General features: G+C 36.2%; 1 protein-coding gene across 1 annotated transcript in view; it reads left to right on the top strand.

The window, feature by feature from the left end:
• Positions 1-26,694, top strand: part of VEGFC (vascular endothelial growth factor C) — a 68,334-nt gene extending 41,640 nt beyond the window's left edge. Inside the window, 6 exon segments of the mRNA XM_064417750.1 lie at positions 9,570-9,783; positions 11,733-11,923; positions 19,074-19,225; positions 21,846-21,955; positions 22,182-22,512; positions 25,745-26,694. Of these exon segments, the coding sequence (XP_064273820.1) occupies positions 9,570-9,783; positions 11,733-11,923; positions 19,074-19,225; positions 21,846-21,955; positions 22,182-22,512; positions 25,745-25,859 (1,113 nt within the window). The 3' untranslated portion in view covers positions 25,860-26,694.
• Positions 26,695-27,130: the final 436 nt, after the last annotated feature.

Raw genomic sequence — 27,130 nt, 5'->3', positions numbered from 1 at the left:
TGATACAAATGCATGATTTCTCTTTTTGTGATCAAAGACCCTTGTTGTTTCTTATTTTTATTTTTTCTTCCCATTGTTCAGAGCAGGTGTGACAGCTCCACAGAACTACTGATTTTTATGCTATAGTTTGCAATGAAGTTAGCCAATCAGGGAAAGCAAAAAGAAAAAAAAAAAGAGTATTACAGGCTCAATGTCTAAACAAATGGGTTTGTCTGTGCATAACTTACCTGGAACAGGTGTCAAATTGTGGTCCAAAGGATGTTTCACACAGACTTCAGAGCAGAACAAATTTCCAACACAAATTATCAGGTTAGGCACAAGCAGGTTGTGGGTAGCTGATCCTCTGAACTGTGTAACTACTCAGGCTAAAAAAATTCAGGTGTTCTCTTTCTTTTTGCCTGGATTAGCAAAGATCCTTTACATAAAATATTTAAGTAATAACTTGATAACAAAAATAAAAGCTTCTTCTGGTACTATTTTATTATTAATGAAATCTCACAATTTAATACCTTCATTTCCAAAGTCTTTCTGATATGTTAGTCTGGTGTGTCACTTTGGCTTGTTAAATAGACTTGTCCAAATTAACTGAAAAAAACATTATGCTAAATAGCATAAACCAATAATAATGCAATTTTAATGGCATATACTTAGAAACTCTACCATGAAATAAAATGCACAGGTTTCTGAGCCCCTTTGTTTCCTCTTTCATATATAGAAAACCTGTTTGTAATAATTTAAAACTAAGACTTTTTAAATAGAATTGCTGTGTTATTACTTGCTCACTTTTCTTTAGGTTTTGTTGAATTTTAAGTAGTGTGTTGTGTTTATGGCTGGAATATTTTTTTAAATAGTGACAAAGTAGGTGGTCTTGTAATTAATATTTCTGTACGGATCTGTAAACTGTGCAAGATTTGTTTAACAAAACAGAAATCATGTTCTTTTAGATTAAGGCATTTGTTTAGGAATAAAGTTCAAGTTTGTCTTTGAAATTCAATGATGTAGTTTCATGGCCTGTGAAATTATTTGTTTTATGAACCATTTTAAAGGTATCACTACTTCATGAAATTTCTGTGACCTGTTGCTAAATATTTAGACTATGGATTAATTATATTTTCTGTGTTTCAAATAGTGATTTTAAAAACTTGGTGAAAAGGCCAAGTTACTTAGTAATGAGAGAAATTATTCAACAATGAGGCACGGTGTGTTCATGTAATCTTTTCTTCCTATAAATGACTGCGTTTTTTCAAAAATGCAAGAATAAGCAAAGGTGTTGAATTGAAAACTAAATAGTCTCATCACAGTAAGAATGTATGTGTTCAGCATAACTCAGAAATGTTCTTACAAATGTGCAATTTATTATTTCTGCCCATAGTGAAATCTTCTTTTATGAATGATTGACCTACAGAATAGAAAACATGACATAAAAACTACCTACTGCCTTCTTGAAGCCAGTCCCTTGATACACAGCCAGAACTCCTACTCACTGACTAATTAGGATCTGGGATGTATTCAAGTAGTGCAGGTACTGTGCTCAAGCAGTGTCTCAGAATGTGCTGGCATTCAATTAAAATTAATTTTATTTCATTTAAAATTAATTTACCCCTTGCCTCTCCACTTAGTAACTCTCCAGCTGATACTGCGGAAGTTTTTAATCCTCACTGCCCGTGTTACACTTGCTCAAGATCGCAGCTCATTGCAGTGCTACCATGTTAATAATTTTCTTCAAAAAAAAGACTTTATATTTGTTTGGTTTTTTTGACAAAGCTAATGATAGTTGTTAATAAAAATAATGCCAGTGAAAGCTAAGCAAAGATTGAGAATAAGCAACCTTCTTTGAAAGGCCTGATAGTTTATTCTGTTGTACTGATTTTGATGGAATACATGTGACTGCTGAAAGGAAAACAAGAGGTTACAGAGTACTTTAAAAAAACGGCAATATTCAGACCATGTTAATAAAAAAAAAGCTTAACTGGCATTTTATCTTTTTCTGAGAGAATAAGATCTTTTAATGAGAAGGATTTCTAGTATGAGTGCAAGTTTTTCTTTTCAGAATTGTGTGCTTTGCGGTTTTTTCAATGTTAGTTAAAAGTTGCTCAAAAGCATTCAAAATGAACATATTGTTTTTATAATGTGTCAAATTCTAGAGAGCTGCCATGTGACAGCCACCCAGATGTCTCATAGACGAAGCGCACGCAATCAGCAGCAGAACCTTGCTGGCCGCAGTGGCTGCGTTGCAGAAGGTGCTGGCATTCTCTTTCCATTAGCTGTGTCCTTTCCGGCAGGGTTCTGTGTCTGTTAATCACCTTGATATCCCAGCAATCATCACAGTGTTGTCCTTTTTTTCACTTTACAAATGTTTTTTGCTTACAAAAGGCTTCCCCTTTCTTCTGGTCGTGCATCTGGTCGTGCATGGCGCTGCACACATTTGTCACCACTGGTCACTGGAACTGCTCATGACCAAGAGAGTAATACACAAATCTCATCTGGTACAGATTGCACTGCCTGATGTCTCCAAGATTTAATCAGATGTAAGCCTTTCAGCAGCAATAATCCAAATCCTTATTGATTCCAAATCTATCTGTAATGCTAGCTGGAAGCTTCAGTACAAGCCTTAGAATCAATTAAACAATGCAGATGAAGCTGCACTTAGCAAAGAGTTATCCCACATACTTGTAGCCTTTGACCTTTTTCAAAAGATCAGGCTGAAGTGTGTGAGAACAAGCTTTCCCGTTACTATAATCTAGTTGTGAAATTTCTTCCAAAAAAGAGTCTAGCTGAGGTGCCACAAATCCTTGTTCTGAAAACTGTTATAGTCAGGAATGGTATTGATTGGCCAAGTTTCTAAAAATCTGTGAGAGCAAGCTGTCCAAAATGAGTTTCTAAAGCAATCAGGGAGCAGCCTGCAGAGTTGCTCTAGAAAGCAACTAGATGTTTTTTTTTTTTTTCTTTTCTCTCTGCTTCCCAGGGAACTCAGATTAGAAAAAGGGTATTTTCATAAGTAATTCCCATTGAATATATGAAAGTACTGACATATTTTTAGTGAAGGTTGAGAACCACTGAGGAATGCGGGTACTTGAAGAATAAGTACCAGCCAAGAAGCATGGTTCAGAACCTCAGCAGCAGCTAAATGTTTGACTAAAGGACTTAACGTAAGTACCTTTGTGCAAATCTATAAACATGGATATATATTCCAGCATTGTGTAAGAATATCTAAATAAAATATTGCTCTAAAAATGCTGACATGCATAAAATTAATTTCCCATTACCTGCTACCTCAGCCTAAATACTTATAAACAGGAGGAGCAATATTAAATAGTATAAGCCGAGGATGATTTTCTAACAGTTTATGCATCTTCCACTCAAAAAATGGCCAAAACAAGAGAAAAAAAGACATGATATATAATATAGAAATGAAACTTCTGAAGTCTTAAGTTTATCCTTTTAGCCAATGTCTTTTTCTTCCTTCTTTGCAAATTCTCTTTTGAATTCTTCCCAAACTCATTTATTTTTCTTTGCCTGTCTACTTTGAACATTTTCTCCCATCACTTCTCCTATTTGTTTTCTTTCCCTGATGTTATTCTTAGTATTTAAAATGCCATAGTGAATAGAAGTCACTTAAGCAAAATATAGTTAAGATTTATTTATTTATTTTGTACTTTGATTCTTACTTTTTAGGTTTATTTGATGTGCTTTGTAAGCTCTTTGGAGCAGAGACTGATTCTAATCTCTGCTGTTGTCGTGATGTTTTGATTTAGTTCATATTAACTGCAGTGGTCTTTCTGCTTATTTGAAGTGATGTGAAATAAAATTTATGTTCACTGTTACTATTTGGCTTCTGTAAGGTTCTGTTTTGTTACTGTATTGAATGGTAACTTAAAAGTTTGCAACTACAGTCATCCAAGTTTGCTGGTGACAAACGGGTGCACAGGACATCAAAATCAGGGCTTTTCTAGTAAGACCATAGAAGTTGGCATAAAAGTTCAATTTAATTCTTAACTATAGCTACAATTTTTAATTAAAATATTTTCCTTTTTTGTTTTTAATTGGCATCAACTTCTAAAAATACTAGCATTGAGATACATGAAAATTGCAATAAAGTATTATGCAAGTGCAGTGTTTATAAATACTTTTGCAATATTTCCATTTGCTTACAAGTAATTTCAACATTCAGATTTAAATACTTGATTTTAATCTATTTCAGTCAATCAATAAATGCAGAATATAAGCATCTTAAAATGCAGGGGTTTATAGACAGCATTTTCCAATTCAGAATTGCCCACAAAATCCTTGAAAATTAAATGAGCTGACAACTGTAGTCAGAACAGATACTTAAGGTACCATTATAGCATATTGCACCATCAATTATGTGTCAAGCATGCTGCCAAATATTAAGTGTTCTGACCTTTGTTATTAATAATAGAGGCAAACACTGGGGACATATGAAAGATAAGTAATGTAATGCATGGAAAATCTATTATACATTTTACTTTGTTAATGGATATAGGGCCTATTTGGTATCCTGCCCTTTCCCTTGCAAGCCTCGTAATTTTATGAAAAACTTGACATACTATGTAATGGAAAGCCACATTGTGAAAAACATACTTTGATAGAACAAAATATTCTGAAGTTAAATAATAGCAAGAGAACATTTGTCGTCAAGCTTTGCACCTTTATTTATGTGTATTTGTCTTTTACCCTGTTCCTCATGAAAAATGTGAAATTAATGAAATGAAGAAGTGTATCTCTATTGTATTCTCCATTCACGCTCGTATTTTTGGGTTGTTATTTTGCTTACTATCACCTATCATCTTGTAGAGTTTGGCTAGTCAAATCAGTGTCTTTCTCTAGAATATACCTTCTAGCATTTTCAGATGTTCATGCAGGACATCACTGATAATAGGTAAAAATTACAAAAAATAATACAGTGGTCAACCAGAGGATAGAGATAAACACTTATGAAGGGAGTAGTGGTGGTGGTTAAAAAAGATTTCAAACCACACTCCCTTAACTGACTTGAAAATGCCAAGAATATAGAAGGCATAGGATAGAGAACTCCTTCCTGTTCAGTCACTCTTGGCACTATTTGCTGCTTCCTTCTTAATCTGGAGCATAGATTCCAGAATGCATTACCAATAAAACATTAAGCAGTTGGTCCACAATTTCATCAGGAGTGCTCTGTAATTATATGAAAATCAGCTGTCTGTTTAAATTTTTCAAAAAGTGTTCTTTAGTCCTAAAAGTCATAGAATCTATCTTATTACAACCTGTGCTAATATTCTATTACTTTTCTTTTTCTCCCTTTGAACTGTATTTGGGAATAACTAGCTTGGTGACAGGAATTGCAGCTGCAAACCATATTTCTTTCTGAACTTCACTAATCTGCACTTGCATAAGAATTAAAAGCGAGAGCTCCTCTAATCTCTAGTACATTTTTGTTGATGTTACTTTCTTTGTGTTGTCATATATTCTAAATGTGTTTAAGTCTCAAAATTGTTTTGCAATGGAAATCCAGTGTCCTGCACTACAAGCCAATGCATAATTAAGAAAGAGCACAGAACAACAGATATGGACCAAGACAGTATATTTTTGTGAAATTACCAAAATTTACACAAAATCAAAAATGTTGCCAGACCACTATTATATTTACAGAAGCAGATTCATTCTTCCCTTAAAAAGTAGGAAACTCTTTCTAACGATCCTTAATGATCTGATGCTTATCCTGTATGCAGGACACTCTCTTGTAATCATCCAGAACTTATGATTTCATTTCATGTTCATGTCAACAAGATGTTTGGCTGTTCTACAAAATTAAATCACAAGTCCCTTAAACAAATGTTCCCCTAAACAGTTTTCCACAGATGAGAGTAATTTGCTGCAGCTACATAGATGTACAGGAAGAGATCGTTGATCTGTATCTCAAGGTAACACTGTAAGCAGATTGAAAAATCAGCTTTTTTTTTTTCTCTCTCTAACTCTGGGCACTAGGTGCAGCATATTTAGTACACACATATATGAATTTCCTTCTCTTTCTTAATTGGAAGAGGGGAGACAACAAAAGTCTTCTAGTGATCAGATTGTTTTTCAATGGTATAAATTTGAATTGAAGCCATCTTTACAAGCAAATTAAGCTAAGCAGAAAACATTTCAGATGCAATAATGATGATTTTTTAAAAAATAATTTTATGCATCTGCTCCAGAAATAGTTTTCCTTTTGTTTATATTAAGGGAGTACTCAGAGAAGCATAGAATAAGCTGAGCTGGAAGGCACCCATCAGGTTCATTGAAGTACAACTCCTGGCTCTGCACACAGCAACCCCAAGAGTCACACCATGTACCTGAGAGCATTGTCCAAACTCCTTGAATTCAGACAGGCTTAGTGCTGTGACCACTTCCCTGGGGAGTCTGTTCCAGTGTTCAACTGGATGAAGAAGCTTTCCCTGAGATCCAAACTTAACCTCCCCCAACTCAGCTTCATGCCATTTTCTCAAATCCTGTCACTGCTTTTGTGATAAGATCAATGTCTGCCCCTCTGCTTCCCCTGGTGAGGATGTTGAAGACCACAATGAGGCCTCCCCTCAGTCTCCTTTAGACTGAACAAACCAAGTGTTCTCAGTCACTTCAGACCCTTTACCAACCTTGTGGTCCTCATTTCAATGCTCTCTAGTAGCTTGGCTTTTTGGGGGTTTTTTGTGTTATTTTTTTATATTGAGGCACCAAAAACAACAGCATACGATATTCGAGGTGAGGCTGCCCCAGTGCAGAGCAGAGAGGGACAATCCCCTGCCTTGCCCAGCTTTGCCTGATGTCCTCCAGGAAACAGTTGGCCCTCCTGGCTGCCAGGGCACTGCTGACACAATTTGACATCAACCAGGACCTCCAGGTCCCTTTCCAGAGCACTGCTCTCCAGCCTCTCCTTCCTTAATCTATATACTCAACCAGGACTTCCTTGTCTCAGGTTGTAGGCACATGGCACTATGGCCCATGGAATATACAGGGTAAAATAAGACTTTATTACATTTGATACAATGCATAGTTAAAACCATGAATTTCTTCATATTTTGAGTTTTATTCATACATATTTAATACATGTATAAAAAATTTTGTGTCCAGCTGAAAAGACATGACTTGATTGCCTGACCAAGGATGAGTTAATCAGCATGCATTATTTCTAACAACTTCACTTTCCTGCTCCATGCCTGACTTCTTATCAACAAAGTAATATTAGGTTTCATTACTTATTTTCCTGATGCTCTAGGCCTGTATTTTGAATATCTGCAACTGCAGTAGCCAGATTTGTCTACCGCGGGCTGTAAAGGCTTTTAAGCATTCATGAAAGGTGGCAAAACTTGGGTTGAATTCTCTTTCCATGTTACCCCCATGATCTTCCTAGGATCAGCTACTGGATGGCTAACCACTGGTATTATTCCTGTGCCTTTTACATAATAGCCTGGCTTCCAGCCTTGTGACAGGATATACACGCTGTGCCATGCGTATTCCCATCACGTGGCCGACGTGCATCTGCAATGCTGGCATTGTGCTGGTGCAGCAAGTTGCTTGCCATTACTCAAGGGCCATGTGCTGCAGCACCCTCAGGAAACAGTTTGGCAGGAGTGAGGCTGCTCAAACCCTGCACTTCTCACCTCTCGGGAGGTGCAAGCAGCGAGTCGCCAAATTAGTTTTTTGTTAAGCTTGGATTTTTGTTTGTGACCCACTGATTGAGACCTTGAGTGGCATCCTGCAAGGAGTGCAGGGGTGATGGGGAGTGAAATTCTCTGTGTTACCATTAAATTTGAAGTCAAAGCTCTCAGAATCTGCTTGATGCATGGTTTGGATCAGGGATGGCCCTTCCTATGGTGACAAGGGAAGAGATGAAAGCCTTGCTGGGCACATTTCTGAGACAATGGCTTGGTTGTTGGAACCCCCCAGGACAGTTGTCTGCATGGACACTGTGGTTAGTGAGACTTAAGTGAAAACATTTTTTAACTTCATAACACTTTGTCAAATTAAACACATTTACAATTGGTATTAGAATAATAGAATCACAGAATAGCCTGACTTGGAAGGGACCTTAAAGATCATCTAACTCTAGGTCCCCTGCCATGAACAGTGCATCTTTCACTACACCAGGTTGCTCAGAGCTACATCCAGCCCATCCTTGAACAGTTCCAGGGATTGGACATCTACAATTTCTTTGGGTGACCTGGTTCAGTGCCTCATCCTCTTCACAGTTCTGTATATAACTCTGTTTACAGAAGTGAGTTCGGTGAATTTTCCTTGTGTTGGGGTGTTTCTGCTGTAGATGAAACCACACATGACATTTTATACCCTTTGAGTTGTACACAAGACAAGGAGCAGTTTTGATTCAGGTGAGCTAGTTCTGAGCTACCTGTTTTATTCATGTAATGCTCAAAATCATTGAACTGAAAGAGTTTATTTTTTGTTAGTGGCAGAGTCAGATAAGAAATTGTAAATTTCTGTTAATATCGCTTCGCATTTCTTCATTTAGAAGTTTTACATGTTTTTTGAGTATTGCAACAATTTTGTAGTATACTGTAGAGAGTCTCCAGCCAGTTGACGCATTTTGTGCTAGTGTACCTCTGTATTTTGTGTCTCATACTGCCATCTAAGGGCCATGTAGGCTGAGAAGGTGGCTAAAGGTTCTTCAATACTCTTCATTCTCCATACTGCCTTTCTCTTTGAGAAGTCAGCAATCCATGGATGAGAAAGGTGGGCAGGGGCCAAACACCAGTCTTTTGATGCAGTATGCCTTTGTTTCATCTAAGAGGAACAGGGGAATCTTCCTGATAAGTGATAAACTGGAAAGTAAATCTCAGTCATTTAGAAAACTACAGTTGCAATGGGTGTGTGTAAAGGCCAGAGAATAAGAAGGCAGGATTACAGGATTTGAGGCTACTCCTGAAACAGCAAGGGAGTGTGAGGTTTAGATTCTTCAAGGCACCTAAATCGTCATATCCTACTGATATAGGAATTACTGCTTTATAACAGAATTTGTTTATTAAGATTTTCCCTAGAAAGGTACGAAATAGCATGATTTAGTTTCTTTGTTTAGTGTTTTGTTGGTTTTTTTTGTTTTTGGTTTTCTTTGTTTTTAACTGGTTTTGCATTTCTGGGTGTTTTGGTTTTCTGGGACTAGGGGATCAAACAGGAAAAACTCAAGTGTTACTTTAGGCATATATGATATTAAATAACATGAACATCATTTAAATATTTTGGGGTTCAAGCATTCAAAATTTTATCACAAAAACTTATCTTTCCAGGATAAAAATGCTTTATATATATATATAATCTGCAAACTCTGTTTGTGTAGGCTTAATTCTATAGCTCCTGTCTCCCACAGATATTTTGAACTACAAGAGTGATAAAGAAGTAGTGGAAGAAGCAAAACATTTCATTGTTTGTCAATATAGTGATGTTGGCATTGACTGTCAGAAGCAGTTTTTATAATAAGGACCCCTTTATTTTACAATGTATGACTTGCTTTTCAGGCTATTTTCTAGCAAACCTTTTGTACCAGAGAAAGTAATTAATCTTGCATGTTACTTTGGCAGGCTCATGGAAGTAAAGACCTGGAAGAGCAATTGCGGTCTGTGTCCAGTGTGGATGAACTCATGACAGTACTTTACCCAGAATACTGGAAAATATTCAAATGTCAGTTGAGGAGAGGAGGTTGGCAACACAACAGGGAGCACTCCAGCTTTGACACAAGATCAGATGATTCCCTGAAATTTGCCGCAGCACACTATAATGCAGAGATCCTGAAAAGTAAGTACAGGACACAATCCACGTTCCAACACACAAAAAATGAAAATCTGAAGGGCTTTTCAATTGTGTCAAAAATGCTTTAAAAGCTAAGCATTGTCAGCCTCAGCAGTTTGATAGGATGTGTTCTCTATAATAGAAAATCTTTGATAGTCAGCCTTTCATAATGAAACAAATCACTCTGCAGACATCTTTTAGGTATGTCCATTGTATAAAAGTGCTTTCTCGGCTCAGTAAAGTGAAGTGCTTGTCTTCAAGTGTAAGGAATCCTACTTTGCAGAGGCTGTAACAGTTTTCCAGAAATCAAAGAGGATGCTAATAGTTGGGCTCATTGAACTATTTCTTCTCATTTTCTGCAATTGCATCACAGCTGGTAATGCTTTCTTCTCTTATGCATTATGGCTTTGGAATGCCAAATAATCCACTTGTAACTTTTTCATGTTACAAGAGGATAGTTGTAATGATGTTGTGCTAACAAACAAGCAAAACAGTTTTCAAACCAATGAGTTTGAATACCTTTCAGTGTTTCAGATAGCTTGGATGAAAATACATTATCTTACAGTTTAAGCCAGTGCTTGTAGGCAGAGAAGATTTATAGCAGGAGGTGCATTTTTGGACATGATATTGGAAATTGTGCACCTTAATGGAGAGTTTAAAGTACACATAGTGCAAAATTTCCATTTTTGTTGAATAGCTTACCAAAATCTAGTGCCAAAAGGGAATAAACTTACAGCTGTAAGTCTTGGAGCTGTTTAGTGTAAGATTATATTTAGGAAAATGCTGTATAACATACAAAGTCTTTGCCCAAATTTGTGAGGATAATCTGGGCACAAAAATCATACATCAGATTAAATCACATGCTGTACATAATTGTTAAATAGTCAGCTTTTGCTTTAAATTATATCCTTCTAGTTAACAAACTAAACATGTATGTAAATGAATTTCACATTAAGTGTATAAAATTTAAAAATTCTAATATATTATATCCAAGTGAAATACTGTGTGGGGCTGGTTAGAATTACTTTGCAGAAGTGTGCCCAAAAAAAGTGCAGATTTTTCTCAAGATGAGACTTGCCCCGGGTGAAGAAAGGACATGTGCCTCTTTAGCAGCTGGCCCACAGCTTCTGCCCCTCCCTCTGCTCCAGTGAGACCCATCGGCAGTGCTGTATCCACAGTGCCCAGCTCAGGAACCCCCAGCACAAGAAGGCTGTGGACCTGTTGGAGCAGGTCCAGAAGAGGACACTGAGAATGTTCAGGGGGCTGGAGCACCTCTCCTATGCAGATGGGCTAAGAAAGCTGGGGCTGCTCAGCCTGGAGAGAGAAGATTCCCCGGAGTTCTTACAGCAGACTTCCAGAGCCTAAACGGGATCTACAAAAAAGATGAGGAGAGACTTTTTAGCAGGTCCTGTTGTGACAGGACAAGGGTAATAATTTTAAACTAAAGAAAGTAGATTCACACTAGATAAAAAGAAGAAAACTTTTACTATAAGGACGGTGAATTACTGGAACAGGTTGCCCAGTGACGTGGTAGATGCCCCAACCCTGGAAACATTCAAGGTCATTCAGGTTTGGGTGGGGCTCTGAGCAACCTGATCTGCTTGACCATGTCCTTGCTCATTACAAGAGCAAGGTTGGACTAGGTGGCAGGTGACATTTAAAAGTCCTTTCCAGCACAAGCCAGGCTATGATTCTGTGCTTTAAGGTCTCCCCTGCCTGTTGGGTTCCCTTTTAGTTCTACTGTGACTTTTCATCTGCTCCATGATGATATGTCATATCCCTATGAAGGAGAAAAATCAGCTAGAAGGTAACATAGAGAGATGCTTTTCACTGACTAAAGGGTGTGACTCTAGAATATCATATTCTGAAATTTAAAAAGGAATCCTAATTTACTGCAGGATAGTTTTGGTTTTAAACTGTTACTTTATAACATGAAATTCCCTGTAACTTGGCAGGTATTGATACTGAATGGAGAAAAACTCAGTGCACGCCACGTGAAGTGTGTGTGGATGTGGGAAAGGAGTTTGGAGCAACTACAAACACCTTCTTTAAACCCCCATGTGTATCCATCTACAGATGTGGAGGTTGCTGCAATAGTGAAGGACTTCAGTGTATGAATATCAGCACAAATTACATCAGCAAGACAGTAAGTTCTCATGCTTTTGCAGTTCTTGTACTCCTTGCAAATACATCTATGTTTATGCATATTTTAAACCTTCTTATTGCTACTGTGACAAGGGAAATAGTTGATTTCTAAATACACAGGAAAAACAGCTGAAGACACTATTGCCTGGAAAAGGAATGTTTAATGCTCTTTTTCCCCAGAATAGTTTTATTTTTCAGGGGAATAATAATTTATGATGTCCCAATCTCAATATTGAGATTATCCATGACATTTAATTCTCTCTCTCCTTTTTTTTTTTTTTTGTGTGTGTGTTTTTGGTTGGGGTTGTTTTTTTTTTCTCTCTTTTTGTTTTTTTTTCCATCTACCTTATGCCTGTGTGGGGCAATCCATGGAAAACTAGCCTGTAATTTTATTCCTGTAGACTCCTGCAGGACATGTGTAGTCAGGATAAATGTTTCAAATAAAGCCTTTTAGGAAGGGTATTTTACTATATTAAGATATATTAGCATTATGTACCTATTTGTTTTGTTGTAATGCATCTTCTTCCAGTGTATGTGCAGGTTTTGTTCTTCAAGTTCAGCATTAGTGATCAGGTAGGAGTGTGCAGAGATCATGCACTGAGCCTGTGAGCTGCCTTTAAAGCAGTATATGCTACATTATTCTAAGTAGATACAGGAATTATCACAATTATCTTTCAACATTTCCCTCAAAAATCATGTAAAAATAGTCGTACTTAAAAGCATTTCCTAGGGAATTTTCCTGTTACTATAGTATTTGGTCGGGTTTTTGTTGTTTGTGGGCTTTTTCAGTTTTTAGTGTAAGTCTCGCTTCCTTTTTCAAGAGGATTCATCTAGCTGAAGATGCTGTACATATTTATAATGAAGACTAAAAACTGCATAGCCAGTTATAAAATTGAAGCCCTTGGAAATGTCACTCCTTTATCAAAAACCTTCTTAGTGTTCTGAGCCTGTTCTAAGAGAATTAGGAAAAGGGAATATAAAGAAAACAGCAAAACCCACTGGTTTTGTAGAGTGCATTTTCTGCCCTCATTTCTCACCAGATCTGTCTGTCTCAAATGGTATATCCCTCCAAGAATTTTCAATCCTAAATTTAGGCTACTGGTAGACAAGCACACAGCATAGGAGTAATGTAGCTCAAATAGCTTAAATGAGGACAACTACAACACTGATTTTGTTCAAGCCTTACTGTTTTTCTCATTATTAGGAGAAACCATTTTCTCAATTCCACTTGTTTGAAAGATGCAAATATAATTTTCATTTTAAAATCTTAGAAGTGGTGGTTTTTTGGGTTTCTTTTCACATTTTGGTAAATTTTAACTTACCAAAACAAAGGATTATCTCATCACAGAGAGAGCTGTTCCGCATAACACAGATTTCCTAGTTTTTGAGCACTATGTCAGTTTGGGCTAAATCGTGTATTTCTCTTCATCTTACTGTTCACATCTGTTGAGTGAAATAATTTTTCACCCAGTAGATGATGTTTTTTGCACTGAGTTTCCTTTTGAAGTTCACGATGCTATTGGTGATGATATGATGTAGGAGTATTTAAAGATTTGAGAGACTCTGAAAAGGAAAATCTTAAAAGTCTTATTAGAAAGAAGAGGCAATAACACTCTTTTGTTTTCTTACTTATTCTGAAAAAGCAAGCAATTGTATCTATGAGTTTTCTGTCTTGCTTCTGATTTCCAGCTTTATCTGGTCCTTGACAGAATGCAGTTTTAAAAGAACCTTTAATAAAGGAACAGACCTATAGCTATATATCTTCATCTGTCACAATCTCAATTTTTTTTTGATTATGTGACCACAGTTTAACCCATATCAGATGAGAATTAGGAAGAAAAAAACTATTGGATTCAGGATCTTCTGTGGAATTCAGGTACCCCCACACACCTATTTTCACCACAGGTTCTCTTATTTCATGAAAGAAATGAGTACAAATAGATTTCTAATAATTCACCAATTTTTAGCTTTGTTTTTTGTGCAGAAACTCTGTAAGATAGCTTCATACAGTTCACCCTGCAGAAAAAGTACTTAATGGGAAATTAATTTTTTAGCTGGAGTTCTCACTGTGAGGGCAAGCTCTAGCATTGGTCCCAGACATTAAAATCTAAAGAAAGATTATATCGGCTTTCATCAAAATTAATTAAAAATAAAAGAACTAAGCAGAGAAATTATTTTTATAGGGAGCAAATCACTGATTTCCTGGAGAATAGACCAGGTCAGATGTTCCCAGATTGCCTAGTGGAACACAGTGGTGGTCCAGAGCAAGGTCAATAGTTTTCTAGTTCAGGCTGTGTTCCTCCTTTCTAGCTAATTAACATTATATAGAGAAAAATAGAAACGTATTCTGCTTTGTTTCTAATGCCATTTTTTCCAAAAACCTGTTTTTGTAGTTGCTATGGGATGTTTATACGACCAGGATTGAGATGTGAGACAATTTCTTAATTAAGATACAGTACAAGATCTGTGACAATATTTGAAGACTCCCTAAGCTAATTCACAAACTGCAGTTGGTCCTCTCCTGCCTGCAGTAGCCCAGTTTTTAAGTGGTGGCTTGTCTAGTAGGGATCTGTGGGAAATGTGACTGGTTGAGTTTTCATTTTGTGGTGTGGTTGTTTGGGTTTTTTCTCTGATTTGTTATCAAACAGCTGTTCTCTGTTTCCATGGCAAAAATAATTCAACAGTGGTTACAAAGACAGTGGAACTACCTGTTGCAGCTATAGCCTGTTCCTCAACAGCACGTTAATGCCCCACCTACAGGCACTCGCTTATAGGTTGAAGGGAAGCTTGGACAGATGTCAAAGATCTGTTTCATCCCGTTCTCCCTCTTGGCTGTCAGGAAGGACATTTTTTGGCTTCTTTCAGATCACTTGTTGTAAAGGTCCTAAATCATCTTGTTTCATGGTTAAGTTATAGTCTCTCCAGGGAAAACATCTATCCAAGCAGATCAAAATTAGATTTAGAGGAGATTTTCTCACAGGAAACAAGTTAACAGCTTGAAATTGTTTGTCCAGTTTGGGATGTGTGTGGTGTTCTTTTTCACAATTCAGAGATATACCACAAGAATATTCAGTTGTTTTCAACATTAACATTTCTACCTTTTCCCATGCATTTTTTTTGTTAGACTAACTGCTTTAGTGATATAGTAGGTACTTTAAATAGTGAGGGAATACGTAAGTTACAAATTTTTTGTTACTATTTCTGGGAAAGGAAAGGGATTAAAATAGAAAAAGATAGAATAAGGAACCCAAGCATATTAAATAGATATGAATTTATTATGTCAAATACCTGTTTTATCCCACATAAAGCTTGAAATAGTTTTTCAAGAAAGTTCAAGTAAAATAATGACGTTATGCCATTTCTCAAATAGTTTATTTTCATTCTTTTCAATATAGAGATGTTTAGTTTTGAAGTCAGTCTTATGTCCTCAGTTTAAAACTCTCTCTAGACACATTGTACTGTGTTACACTGGTTATATTTGGCTGGCCTTACTGACACTTTAGAAAGTGCAAAGATCACAAGTGATGGAAACTTAGACTCAATCAATTTAAGGGAAACTTGCCAAAATAAACCAAAGGCCATCAGAAGAACATGGGGTAGTTAACGTAAATCTTGGGAAAAAAACATACATAAATCCTGTATTTGAAAAGTATCTAGAATGATGGCCTTCCCTCACAATAACAGTTTTGATATATTTTAGGACTCAGTGAGCATATTAATAATTTTATGTGTGCTGATACAATGGATATTGGCACATATGGTAGTGCTGAATAAATTAATTTAGCCACTGAAGCAAAGAAATGCTTTGTATAAAAAGCCTCAGTTTTTCTGGTAAGTACACTATGAAGTCCTTCTAGTGTAAAGAAGAGGCCATCAAGGCCACAGATCAAAATTATATGTCTTACGGGGCTTTGAGTAGCCTGGTCTAGTGAAAGGTGAACCTGCCCATGGCAGAGGGGTTCTAATTAGATGAACACTAAGGTCCTTTCCAAACCAAACCATTCTATGAGTCTAAGGATCAGTGAGAAGGAATATATGGAAAATTGCATTCTCAAGAGTTCTGATAGCACTTTTTGTCAACACGTTCAAAGATTCCCATATTCACTTTAGATTTTTTTCTTTTTTTCTAAGTTTAAAATCATTAAGTTAATGATTTTAACTTAATCATTTAAGTTCTAGGTTGTGGACAGTGCTCGGAAGAGAAACCCTAGAAATGGTGTGAAAGACTAGAAGACCTGTCATCTGTCTTTCTGTGATAAAACAGCCTTAGACTGGCTGAATGGCAGGTGTTGAATTCTTATTAAATGCATTTAATTATTAATGGCTTTCAATTGTTCTTCAGTTACACAGAGCTTCTGTTAATATGTGCTGTATTCTGAGATTAACAATGTGTAACTGATTTATGTTTACAATTAGCAGCTTTTCTGGAGGAGGACAGAGCTTTGTGATTATGTGGGGGTTTTTTTTGGTGTTTGTTTGGGTCTTTTTTGTTATATATATTACTCTTTACTTATACAATCACTTGTTGCTTCTGTTGTTGCTTTCCACTGGTTTCTTGAAAATTCGGTGTTGATGGCAAAAAGGTACAGGACAGCATGGGCAAGTTGAGGTTATTTTTGTCTTTTATTTGCTTCTGACTGGAGCAATACTCATAAATTGCTGTTCTATTGATTATAACTACTAAAATTTTTCAGAGCAATAAAAGCTCTCTACTTTTCAAAGACTTCTCTAATCCCTGCTGCTGTCAGATCTTATGTTCTTCTGGGGACTGAAGCTCATTCGTTGTAGTCTTTGGTACTGATTATGTGTCTTTAGGGATTGGTGCCTGAAGGAAATGATTTTTCCCTTTAGAGTGAATTAGTCTGTTTATCGAAATTTAAAGTTGGAAAGGAAGAGAAGATCTGGACTTCTAAGAATGCAGTAAATCCAATTTTTTAGAGAATGGGGGATCAAACAGAAATATAAGGCATTTGGTCTCCAAGAAGAATTACCCATTTGGGCCGTGTAGGTAGCAGCAATAGTAGCCACAGCCAACAGTGGTGCCAGAAAAAGAATTGAGAACCAGCCTCATAACATAGATGTTATGAGGCATTTTTCATAGAAATATCCTTTCTATGTATTGATATTTGGTTGGTAAATGTTGCCAGACATGCCCTATAGTGACAGCAGATGTTGAGCTTATTGTTCTGTTGGATGAGGAAGGGGAGCGAAAAATAAATTGTAGATGTTATCAAAACCATAAAGCATTGTTTATGGCCAGGTTTTACATAATCTGAAATGTTTTACTTAGATAAAGATTCAGACATAACTGATGCATGTTGAGAGTTTATTCACATAAATAGTTTCACTGAATAAACAGTAGCAGCTATTGGGTGAGGTAAAATATGTTAATATTTAGAGAATTTATTTGAACAAACTGAAGGTAATTTGAGAAGGTCAAAATACCCTTATGTTGTTTAACTAGACTTTTCTCACTGCACCACTGAAGTGTTGATGGGAATAATTGTTAGCAATATTAGTCTCCAAACTGATATCTTTCACAGTGGAAGGATAAATGTAAATTAAGATTAATTCACGTTCACCATCATTTCCATTTCCATTAATATGATTGATACGTCTCAGCTGTTTTTGTGAAATTTCTCTCAGTGATCTCGTGAAGCTGAATTGGACTGTTGGGCAAGGACCTACTTCTTTAGGTGCTTTGGAAATGTAGCAGTCGTCCTGTGCTGCCATCTCCAATGGGCTGTAGTCTGCTATGCTTTGCAGCATGGCAGATTGATCTACTGCAAGAATACAGGAAGAACATGCACTTGTTCTCAAGCTGCAGTTAGGTCCTTTCACAGACTCACTTTCTAATATTTATCAGTTCTCTCTGTAGCAGATTTTTATTTCAGCTTCAGAAAAGCGAGGTCATACTGTCATGAGCGAACAGAAAAAACAAGATCTCCTTACATGTGTAATATTGTAATTAAGTTCATTCTCTTTGTTCTGCCCATCAAGTCATACCTATCTTCTAAGAATCAGCTTTCTAAGCAGGTTAATACATCCCATAATGCTGTTTTTATATTTTGAAATATTTAAAATTACCAGTATTTTAAGTTACAGATTTTTAAAGAGCATTTCGAATACATCTCAGCCAAAAATTATTCTTTTTATACAATCTTACCAAGTGGAACTGGAATAAAAAAACAATGACCATTTTTAAAGATGGTAAAGTCCCCAGAAGATGCAGATATGTTCTTAAATGTATTTGGACAAATGACTGAACACCTAAAAAGCAGCAGAACACTGTTGCCCTTCTTAAACACTATCAAAAACCAGCTTTTAAGACTTTACATAGTGTATTTGTCCTAACTTTTCAAGAGATTATTGAGACTTGAGTCTTACAGCAAAAACTACTTAATTTGATGAAGTAGATGTCCTGAATCGAAAATTGAAGTGAATTTCTCTGTTTTTCTGTTATCGCTTGTTCAGTTTTCCTACTGGGTATCACTGAAGTTGTCCTCTTTCACCAGTTGAACTATAATTCCCAATGAATTTAAGATTTTGTTAATTCACATACAGATTATTTTATCAGTAGTGGATATTTATTAATACTTAAAAAAATAATAGTTCAAGATAGATTTATTTCATCAGGATAGGCATATAACTTGCATAACACAAATACTAAAAATTTTTAAAATGTGGTATGCTGTAGTTCAAACATTGTTCATCCAGAACTGGTGTGATCAAAGTCCACTATACTGCTGTTTTACATAAGCTTTTGTAATTGTGCAACTGATGTATTAGGTGGTAACTTACTGTCGTTTTATATTATTGTTCAGCTTTTCAAAGCACCTTCCAAAGGTTTCATTTCAAAAAAAATGAAGTCATCTCCTCTAGAAAAATGAGTTCTTTGTACATCTTCCTCTTGTATATTAAATGCTGTAGTAAGCAGACTGGCATGTTAACAGGGTTTAACACTAAAAATGTTAGTTGTCACATCATGACTATTATATTCATTTTGCACATAATAATTATTTAGCAATATAATTGAATGCTGGAAGACAACAAAAAAGTCTGAACCTTCATGATAGGTTTTTCGTACATCCTTACATTAGTTTTAGCTGGATCTGTATCAGAAGTTTTTTGCTTTGCTTTGCCTTTCGTAGCTGTTTGAGATCACGGTGCCGCTGTCCCACGGCCCCAAGCCCGTCACCGTCAGTTTCGCCAACCACACGTCCTGCCGGTGCATGTCCAAGCTGGATGTGTACAGACAAGTCCACTCCATCATAAGGCGTTCCTTGCCAGCAGCACAAACTCAGTAAGTATGGGGCTTGTCTTGTCTTTCACATTATGAGCAAGTCTATATAATTCATATTTAATATACTGCTGGTAAGTCTTCACAGTTAGGACAGGAGAGCTATGCATGGCAGTAGCAGAATTCATTCCGCAAGGGAGCTGTCATTATTTGACACAAAGACAATTTTACTAAATTAACATCACCTTTCTACCCAGTAGATAAACCGGAGCAAGATGATTTAAAACTGAAGAATAATGTATGTGGGATTTGCTTGATGAAAGAGTTACAGTCCAATTGAGCCTTAAAAAAAAATCATCAAAATCAATGAATTTTCAAAAGAAATTCTAAAAATATCTTTGTAAATAATTAGGAGACAATATTTCTCTCTCAGTCTGTATTTTCAAATTTTAAATGCCTTTTTAAGGGATTGCTGTTTAGGGAATCTTTAACTCACAAATCTTTCATTACACATTTTCACATGCCAGACATGCATATAAAATAGAATGGAAGAGGGAAATAAAGAGTTAATTGGCATTCCATAGAAGTAGCATATTGGTTTTTTGTGTGTGTGATTTTGAATGAAAAATATCACAGAACAATCCGGCACCAGAAATCTGATTTTAAGTTATTAAAAACACTTGAAGATCTCCTTCCTTAATTTAGAGGTTTGAGTGATTATTTTATGATGTATAAATATTTAGGAGGTCAAAAACACATAATAGGCTAACAGTTGCTTTGAGGAAGAGTCAATAACTAGAAGCAAAGCTGGAATGAATTGACATTTTTAATAAGGTGAGTGAGTAGAACAAATTTCTCAGAGTTGTTAAGCATTTTGCACAGTGATTTTAATCTGTTTAAGTCTGCATGTTTTCTGACACATTCCTAAACACAGATTATATTCTGTTTGAGTTTAATTTATTTAATTTGTTCATCAAAACATGGATCATAAATAGTAGCTTGAAAATAAATCTATTAATAATTAGTTTAATTACATAATTAACAGATTATTAAAAAAAAAACAAACCCAAGAGTAAGTAAGTCAAATTGTATTGGCTCTCTCCAGCTTCCCAGTGTTTCTAAGTTAAGAGCAGTTATAATGATCAGGGCAAGAGTTTATTCTAGCCAGGAAACAGCTATGTGTAGTTTTGGGAGGTGAGAGTACAGATACCAGACTTGGACCTGCACTCACAGGAAGCTGTTTGTCCTATGGCTAAGGAATCATTCTTCAACAGAGTAAGACAACGTAGTACTAGATCAGAATATATAAATGTCTTCTCTACTGTTAAAGTATTTAAGTTTGTAATCTGTGGCTTTTTGCAATAAAACAGCCAGAAGAGTTTGATATTTTTTTGTTTGGTTTGGTTTAATTTGATTGGTTTTGTTTGGGTTTTTTTAATAGAATACAATAATATATCTGTAGATAATCCATACTATTTCTCAAATGGAATTGGAAGGCAGGCTGAAGGAAATGTATGCCAAGTGAGGCAGCAAGAGTGAGATCATTATTGGGATGAAATCAGGAAATGCTAGTTTGATAAAACTAGTGAGGTGAAGCACGGTGATGTTAAACCACAGCAGTCTTCACAAGTGGAGTGATTTAATGTGTTGGAGGGAAGCAGTCTACTTGAATGATGATTCACAGAAGAATATCCCAGCACCTGCATTTTTGAATGTGTGAGTAATGGTGCTCAGGGGAATGAAAAGTGCATCAAATGTGTAATATAGGTGTTGTCTTAAAAGATTAGTAGGATTTTAGAAATACTACAGAAACAATGAATAAATTATACAGCCCGGATACATGAAGTTAGGCTTGACTTGTGCAAAGATGTAATGTCAGCTGTGGTGATAAAGAAATTGCAAGCAAGGAAGATGAAATAATACACATAAATATTCTATCAGTGATTCACCAGACAGCTCAGTTCACTCATTCTTTAAAAAGGCAACAGCTGCTGTTTGGATTTTTTGCTTTCTTTGGTACCACTATCTTGGCTGCAAACTGTAACAGGAAAAGAGGACTAAAGTTTTAATTTGTTTATTGTCTTTATTTTTAAAGTGTAGAGGCATCACTGCTGGAAGTATAATTCTTTAGGTGGGAGAAGGCTGGCCAGAATGAGGGACTGATGAGAAAGTGTCAGCTAATGGCACATAATTTTCACATAAAGTGTAACGGAATCTGATAAACTGATTTTATTTAAGTTTTGCCTACAGAATTCATTCTGAAACTATTACTGCTGTCTTTTGACATCTTAACTTTGAAAACATTTTTGTACTTCAAAAAACTACATGGAAAATGATGCCTGTTACAGTGCAGTATTTGGCATGCAAAAGAATATTTATACTTGTCTATATGAGGCTTATATTCTAGGGTCAGGTCTATTTCAAAACAATATCAGCAAAGTACAAATACTTCTAGAAGCTGGAGCTAAAACTTGAAATATGAGAAAGTTTCTTCAACAAATGGTTGAAAATCTGTGTAGTGGGGAGAATATTTAGTAACAGATTTGACAGGAATAAAATATAAAATTATGAATGGTAGAAAGGTATTTGCAATGGTGATAAACTAAAGCAATCAACAGCTAAAATAGTTTTTTTCTCCTTTAGTTCTTATGGTAGTAAATCAACAGCATTTTTAATTTCACAGGTGTCATGTCGCAAACAAGACCTGTCCAAAAAATCATATTTGGAATAATCAAATTTGCAGATGTTTGTCACAGCATGATTTTGGTTTCTCTTCTCACCTTGGAGATTCTGGTAAGCACTTTCCCTTAAAGCAACAAATGTTCTAAAGACGAGAAGTTGGAGTAATTACTTGTATCTTTTTCTAATTGCTGCTACTGGTTGTTGCCTGTCTTTTGACATATTCTTTTTTTTGAAACACCATAAAAGGTATGGATTTGCTCATTTCTTCACATAAAAATAGCTGAGAGAGTAGACACAAAATTCTGGTACTAGTGGAATTTCTGTGCTGCTTTTCTAGACACATCTGAAGGATTCCATATCTGTGGACCGAACAAGGAGCTGGATGAAGAAACCTGTCAGTGTGTCTGCAAAGGAGGTGTGCGGCCCTCGAGCTGTGGACCTCACAAAGAATTAGACAGATCATCGTGCCAGTGCATGTGCAAAAACAAACTTATCCCTGCATCCTGCGGGCCCAACAAGGAATTTGATGAAGAAAAGTGCCAGTGTGTATGTAAAAAGACCTGTCCTAGACATCAGCCGCTAAATCCTGTAAAATGCATCTGTGAATGTATAGAATCTCCCAATAAATGCTTCTTGAAAGGAAAAAGGTTCCACCACCAGACATGCAGGTAAAAACACAGTTGTTATTTCTTTTATGGTATTCAAGGCCTAAAATAGAGAAGTCAGGCACTTAAGAAGCTAAGAAATGCCATAATGAATATCTGATGCTGATTTCAATATCTCTGTTGATTTAAAGACTTAGTATTTAAGGGAAGAAATTAAGTTCAGCCTTTCTCTGTTGTGTTGTGGTTGAATATGATAGAGTTTGAATCATTTTCTCACTTCGAATAACAGTATGATATAGGATGCTTTTCTCTTTTTTTCTAAGCTGTTTTTCTTTTGTCTTTGATTGCAGAAAGAAAGTTTTATATATGTTGTTACTTTATACCTCTAGAGCCAATAGTCCTGTCGATGTTAGCACTGTGAGAGGGGACAATCTGTCCTCCTTAAGAAAAGACTTAGCATAGATTTCTCACATTTTGGCTCTGTCCAGCACAGGCTGTCACTAAAAGGAATAAAAATCCTGCAACATCCTTTTTATCTCTTGCTCATTCAAAACAGCATCAATTATATGATCTAAATTCTATAATAAAACTATAAAATATATTAATGATAAAAAATTACAAAAATAAATAGAAGTACCACTCTGTTCAACTTTGTGCTAGACATGTGAGCTCTAGACTCGAGCATAATCATGTCCTAGACAGCTTCCTGTCCTACAAGTAGTGTTTGTAGCCTCTGGTTTTGAAACACTAATATTTTTATGCACTGTAGCTAAAATGCCTTTGCCTTCTGGTGTTACACCCTGCTTCAGATGAAAGGAATACAAAATCATCTACAAAGCACAGGATGGGAAGGGAAAAAAAGCTCTCTGCTTTTTAAGGTGATTATGCTGTTTATCAGCCCAAGAAGTAGCATTTCCCCTTGTTTCATCTGTGGAATTGTTAGAGTGCCCACAGTGGGCAATCTGGGCATTCTGCACAGCAAAAATCACAATTATTGACCATAAAGAAACTGCTGCTTTGCCCAGCACTATGAATAGTGACTAAACATCTGTCTTAGCTCCAGCATGCTCAGATTATCCTCCTTGAAACAGACCTCTGTCACATGAAACCACTCCGTAAACAGCATTCAGACCAAATCTCTTGAAAGACCTGGTCTATTGTTCAGCAGTTTCCTAAGGAAACCACATTTATGTAGTTACAATGACTCTACTCCTATTCACCCCGTGCTACCACCTCTAAAATTTATTTTGGTCAGTTTTGGCCGGCCAGATAACTAGGAACTTCATCTGTTAAGCACTTTAGAGGAGGAGAGGGGCTTTCTTGTTCTGTTGAAATGTCCCAAATAAGGATAGGACTGAAGTAACCTGACCTTGACTGCTGCTAGACACAAACTCACATGGGAGAGGTGCTGTATAGCACTCCCAGCTGCAAGCTGAAGCTCACAAGGAGGCATGAGTCCTAAACGAAGTGAACACCTCATGCTTAATGTTTTTATGAGTGCTTTTCATTGTGTACAGTCAAAGGTGGGTGGAAGAGTTTGGCTTTGCATCTTTTTCTTCTTGTTTCATTTTGCTGTCATTCAGTACATGAAATGGTCTGAACTTTCATGCCACAGACAGCAAAAAGGTGAGTTCAGTGTTTCATCCACTGCATCTCTGTGGAGTATCTTTTTCCCAGAACAGACCTACTGCTGGTGGCCTATTCACTTAGAAAATTAGATCCTACCACAAACCTTTTCATTGCCTTTTTCCACTGTTTCCAAACTTTTGGGGGAATAGATTACAGTAGGGGTTTGAGAGATTCCCATGAGCTGCTACACTGATTTCAAGTCTCTATTAAGTGGCACAAGATAATGTTACTCCCTTAATTACAGAGACCACAGTGGTGAGCTAATCTGTGATAAATGACATTGAAAACACTGAACATGATGTGACTAGTTAATAAATGTCCCATTTGCAGTCTTCCTCGTTCCTTATCGCTTTCCTCATAGCCAGATTCATTGGTTGAACTGGATGGTGTGAATTAATGTAACTGTAGTGCAGACCTCATATCATAAACAAATTATTGCAAAGTGGTAACTGAGCATCCAAAACAAGCACACAACATACTAACTTATTTGCAACAACAATAAGAGTAGCCACAAGCCTGAAACAAGAATTACCTAGGGAAGAGGAGAGTGACATTGCACAACTTAGTGTGCTGTATATATGCAAGTAAGAGTTATCATAATAGATCATAATATCAGTGTTTCACAAACAGGCACACATTATTTAAATACAAGTTTTAAGTATAACTGTGCTGAAACTCAAGACATATACTTTTGTCTTTTGACTCATTGCCAGTGTCTGAAAAAATCACAGACTTGTACTTTGTCTCTATTATACACCAGAAAGTATTTGGCATTGTTATTGTAAGGTTATTTTGGGTCAAGTTCTTGTTTTAATAGAAAAATTAAATAGGAAAAGGAAGGGTTCAGGGACAACCAGAGATATTATCTTTGTATAAGTTCTATTTTTCAGTCAAGGAGCTGGTGAGGAAAACTTCTGCTGCTGCATAGGAAGATGTGATTTGTGGTTCAATGCTGTATTTCTTTTAAACTTATTTTAATCAGGTAGACACTAATTCTGTTCTTTCTCTATTAAGATTTATCACAAACATGACAAATAGGCTCTGATTTTTCTTCAGAATGCACACAGATGCAATATGAATACAGATATATTCCCACTGGCTCAGAGGCTGGCTGTGGGAATTTGCAGCTTGAAAGGAAGTATGTTCTCATTTTCAAGATCAGAGTCACAGTGTAACATATGTAGACAAACCTCTCTCAGGCTTATTGAAGTAGTCAGTAAGATGAGAAACAGTCCTGGGTAGGAAGGTGAGAGATTTGGTTATCACCTGATTCTGGATTACCACTTCCAATTTGCAGCATGCAGTAGTTTACAACAAACCAATCTGAGTACAGAAATATATCCTATTTTCGAACTAAAACTTTAAAAAATAGTACTCAAGATTAGAATGCAACTACAACCAGCAGTGTGATAAAAAAACATCCATAGGTATCTGTTGCAATAGAATAATTTCTCTTCATATCATTTGTTATTGTTTCGTTGTCTTTTGTGAAGAATAGTTCAACTGAAATTGTTGCCAGAACATAAAAACTTAAAATTTATATGAATTTGTAAGAATTAAATATTTTGTTGAGAAATGGCAATATGCAATGGCACACAGCTTTCTGCTCCTGTTAACCATAAATGATAGTGTTATATTAATGCCCACTTTTTCCCCCTTTCTTCAGTTGTTACAGACCTCCGTGTACAGTGCGGACGAAACGCTGCGACGCTGGGTTTTACTTCAGTGAAGAAGTGTGCCGCTGTGTTCCTACATATTGGAAAAGACCACTTATGAATTAGCCAAGAGAGCACTACTTGCTACGTTGGTGTACATTTTTCCATTAGAACAAAAGAACAACAGAAACTTTGCTAATATTTGGAATTAAATGTTCACCAGAGACCCTGTGGGGCTTTCAGAGACAGACTCGTGCTTTTCTCAAGACATGGAAAGCAAATGTAGAAAACAACTGGGGTTCACGTTTCGTAAAGAACTCAATAAGGACTTGTTTTCTGTCAATGACCAAATGCCTAGGTTCTCCTTCTTGTGATTTTTTTTAAGAGATAATGACTATATAATTTATTTCCACTAAAACCATCGTGCAGCATTTCTGTTTATAGCAGTAACAATTGTTAAAGCTCACTGTGATCAATATTTTTATATCATGCAAAGTATGTTTAAAATAAAATGGAAATTGTATTATATAATGGTGAGAATGTTTAATCATCTGCCTAAAAAGGAACTCACATTCAGCTCTATTTTCTGGATTCTTAATAGGGAAAGAAACAATAAGGAGAAAGCACTTTTATGAAGGAAGGCTGCAGACATTTTCTTGTACTTGTTGTGTTTGCCATTTGGAATAGTTATACTGAGGGCTTTTTGATCCAGTGGTATTTCTGTCTCTAGAATGAAAGTAGCAAGGAAGGCACAATTAATAACAAGAGAACACTGGAGATTCTGTACTTTACCCAAGTATGAGGACGGTGTTTAAAGCACAGCAGCATCTACTTACATTCCAATATAGTCATCTCCTATTTTAGTTTTTGGTGTCATTCCCAAGGAAAAGTATAAAATTATGTCTGTTCAAGATTATTGGCATGTGAGTGGAAATACCAAGATTGTTTTTTTAGTGTTACAGGCTACATTATAAATTCTACAGCCAAATCTTTGAAAATGCTTTGGTGAGTTTACCATTATGTAGTCAATCAGATCTCTTGATCAACATATACAGCTGCAAATATATTTTGAAGGGGAAAATACATATTCCAATGGGGATATGAAAGGATTTGTACCAGTCTGCTGTGGATTGACACTATCTCTACACTAAAAGGTCTCTTTCAGAAAATATGAAATCAGACATCTGCAATTTTAAAACAAGGTAAGATTTTTAACTTGTGTGGGAAGGGCAATTATTAAAAATTAAAATATATCAGAAGTTGGAATGAAGTTTTTTACTTACAGAAACTTTGTTGGGTACGGAGTGGAGCAAGCAAAGCTAGCTGCAAAGCAAAATTTTTGTGACAGGAGTGGTCAGAGCTCTAAAAATAATTCTGCTGTGTCTAAGCAGCCATTC

Source organism: Passer domesticus, chromosome 4, assembly GCF_036417665.1.
Source record: "Passer domesticus isolate bPasDom1 chromosome 4, bPasDom1.hap1, whole genome shotgun sequence".
NCBI lineage: Eukaryota > Metazoa > Chordata > Aves > Passeriformes > Passeridae > Passer > Passer domesticus.
This window is presented reverse-complemented; position numbering and strand designations above follow the sequence as displayed.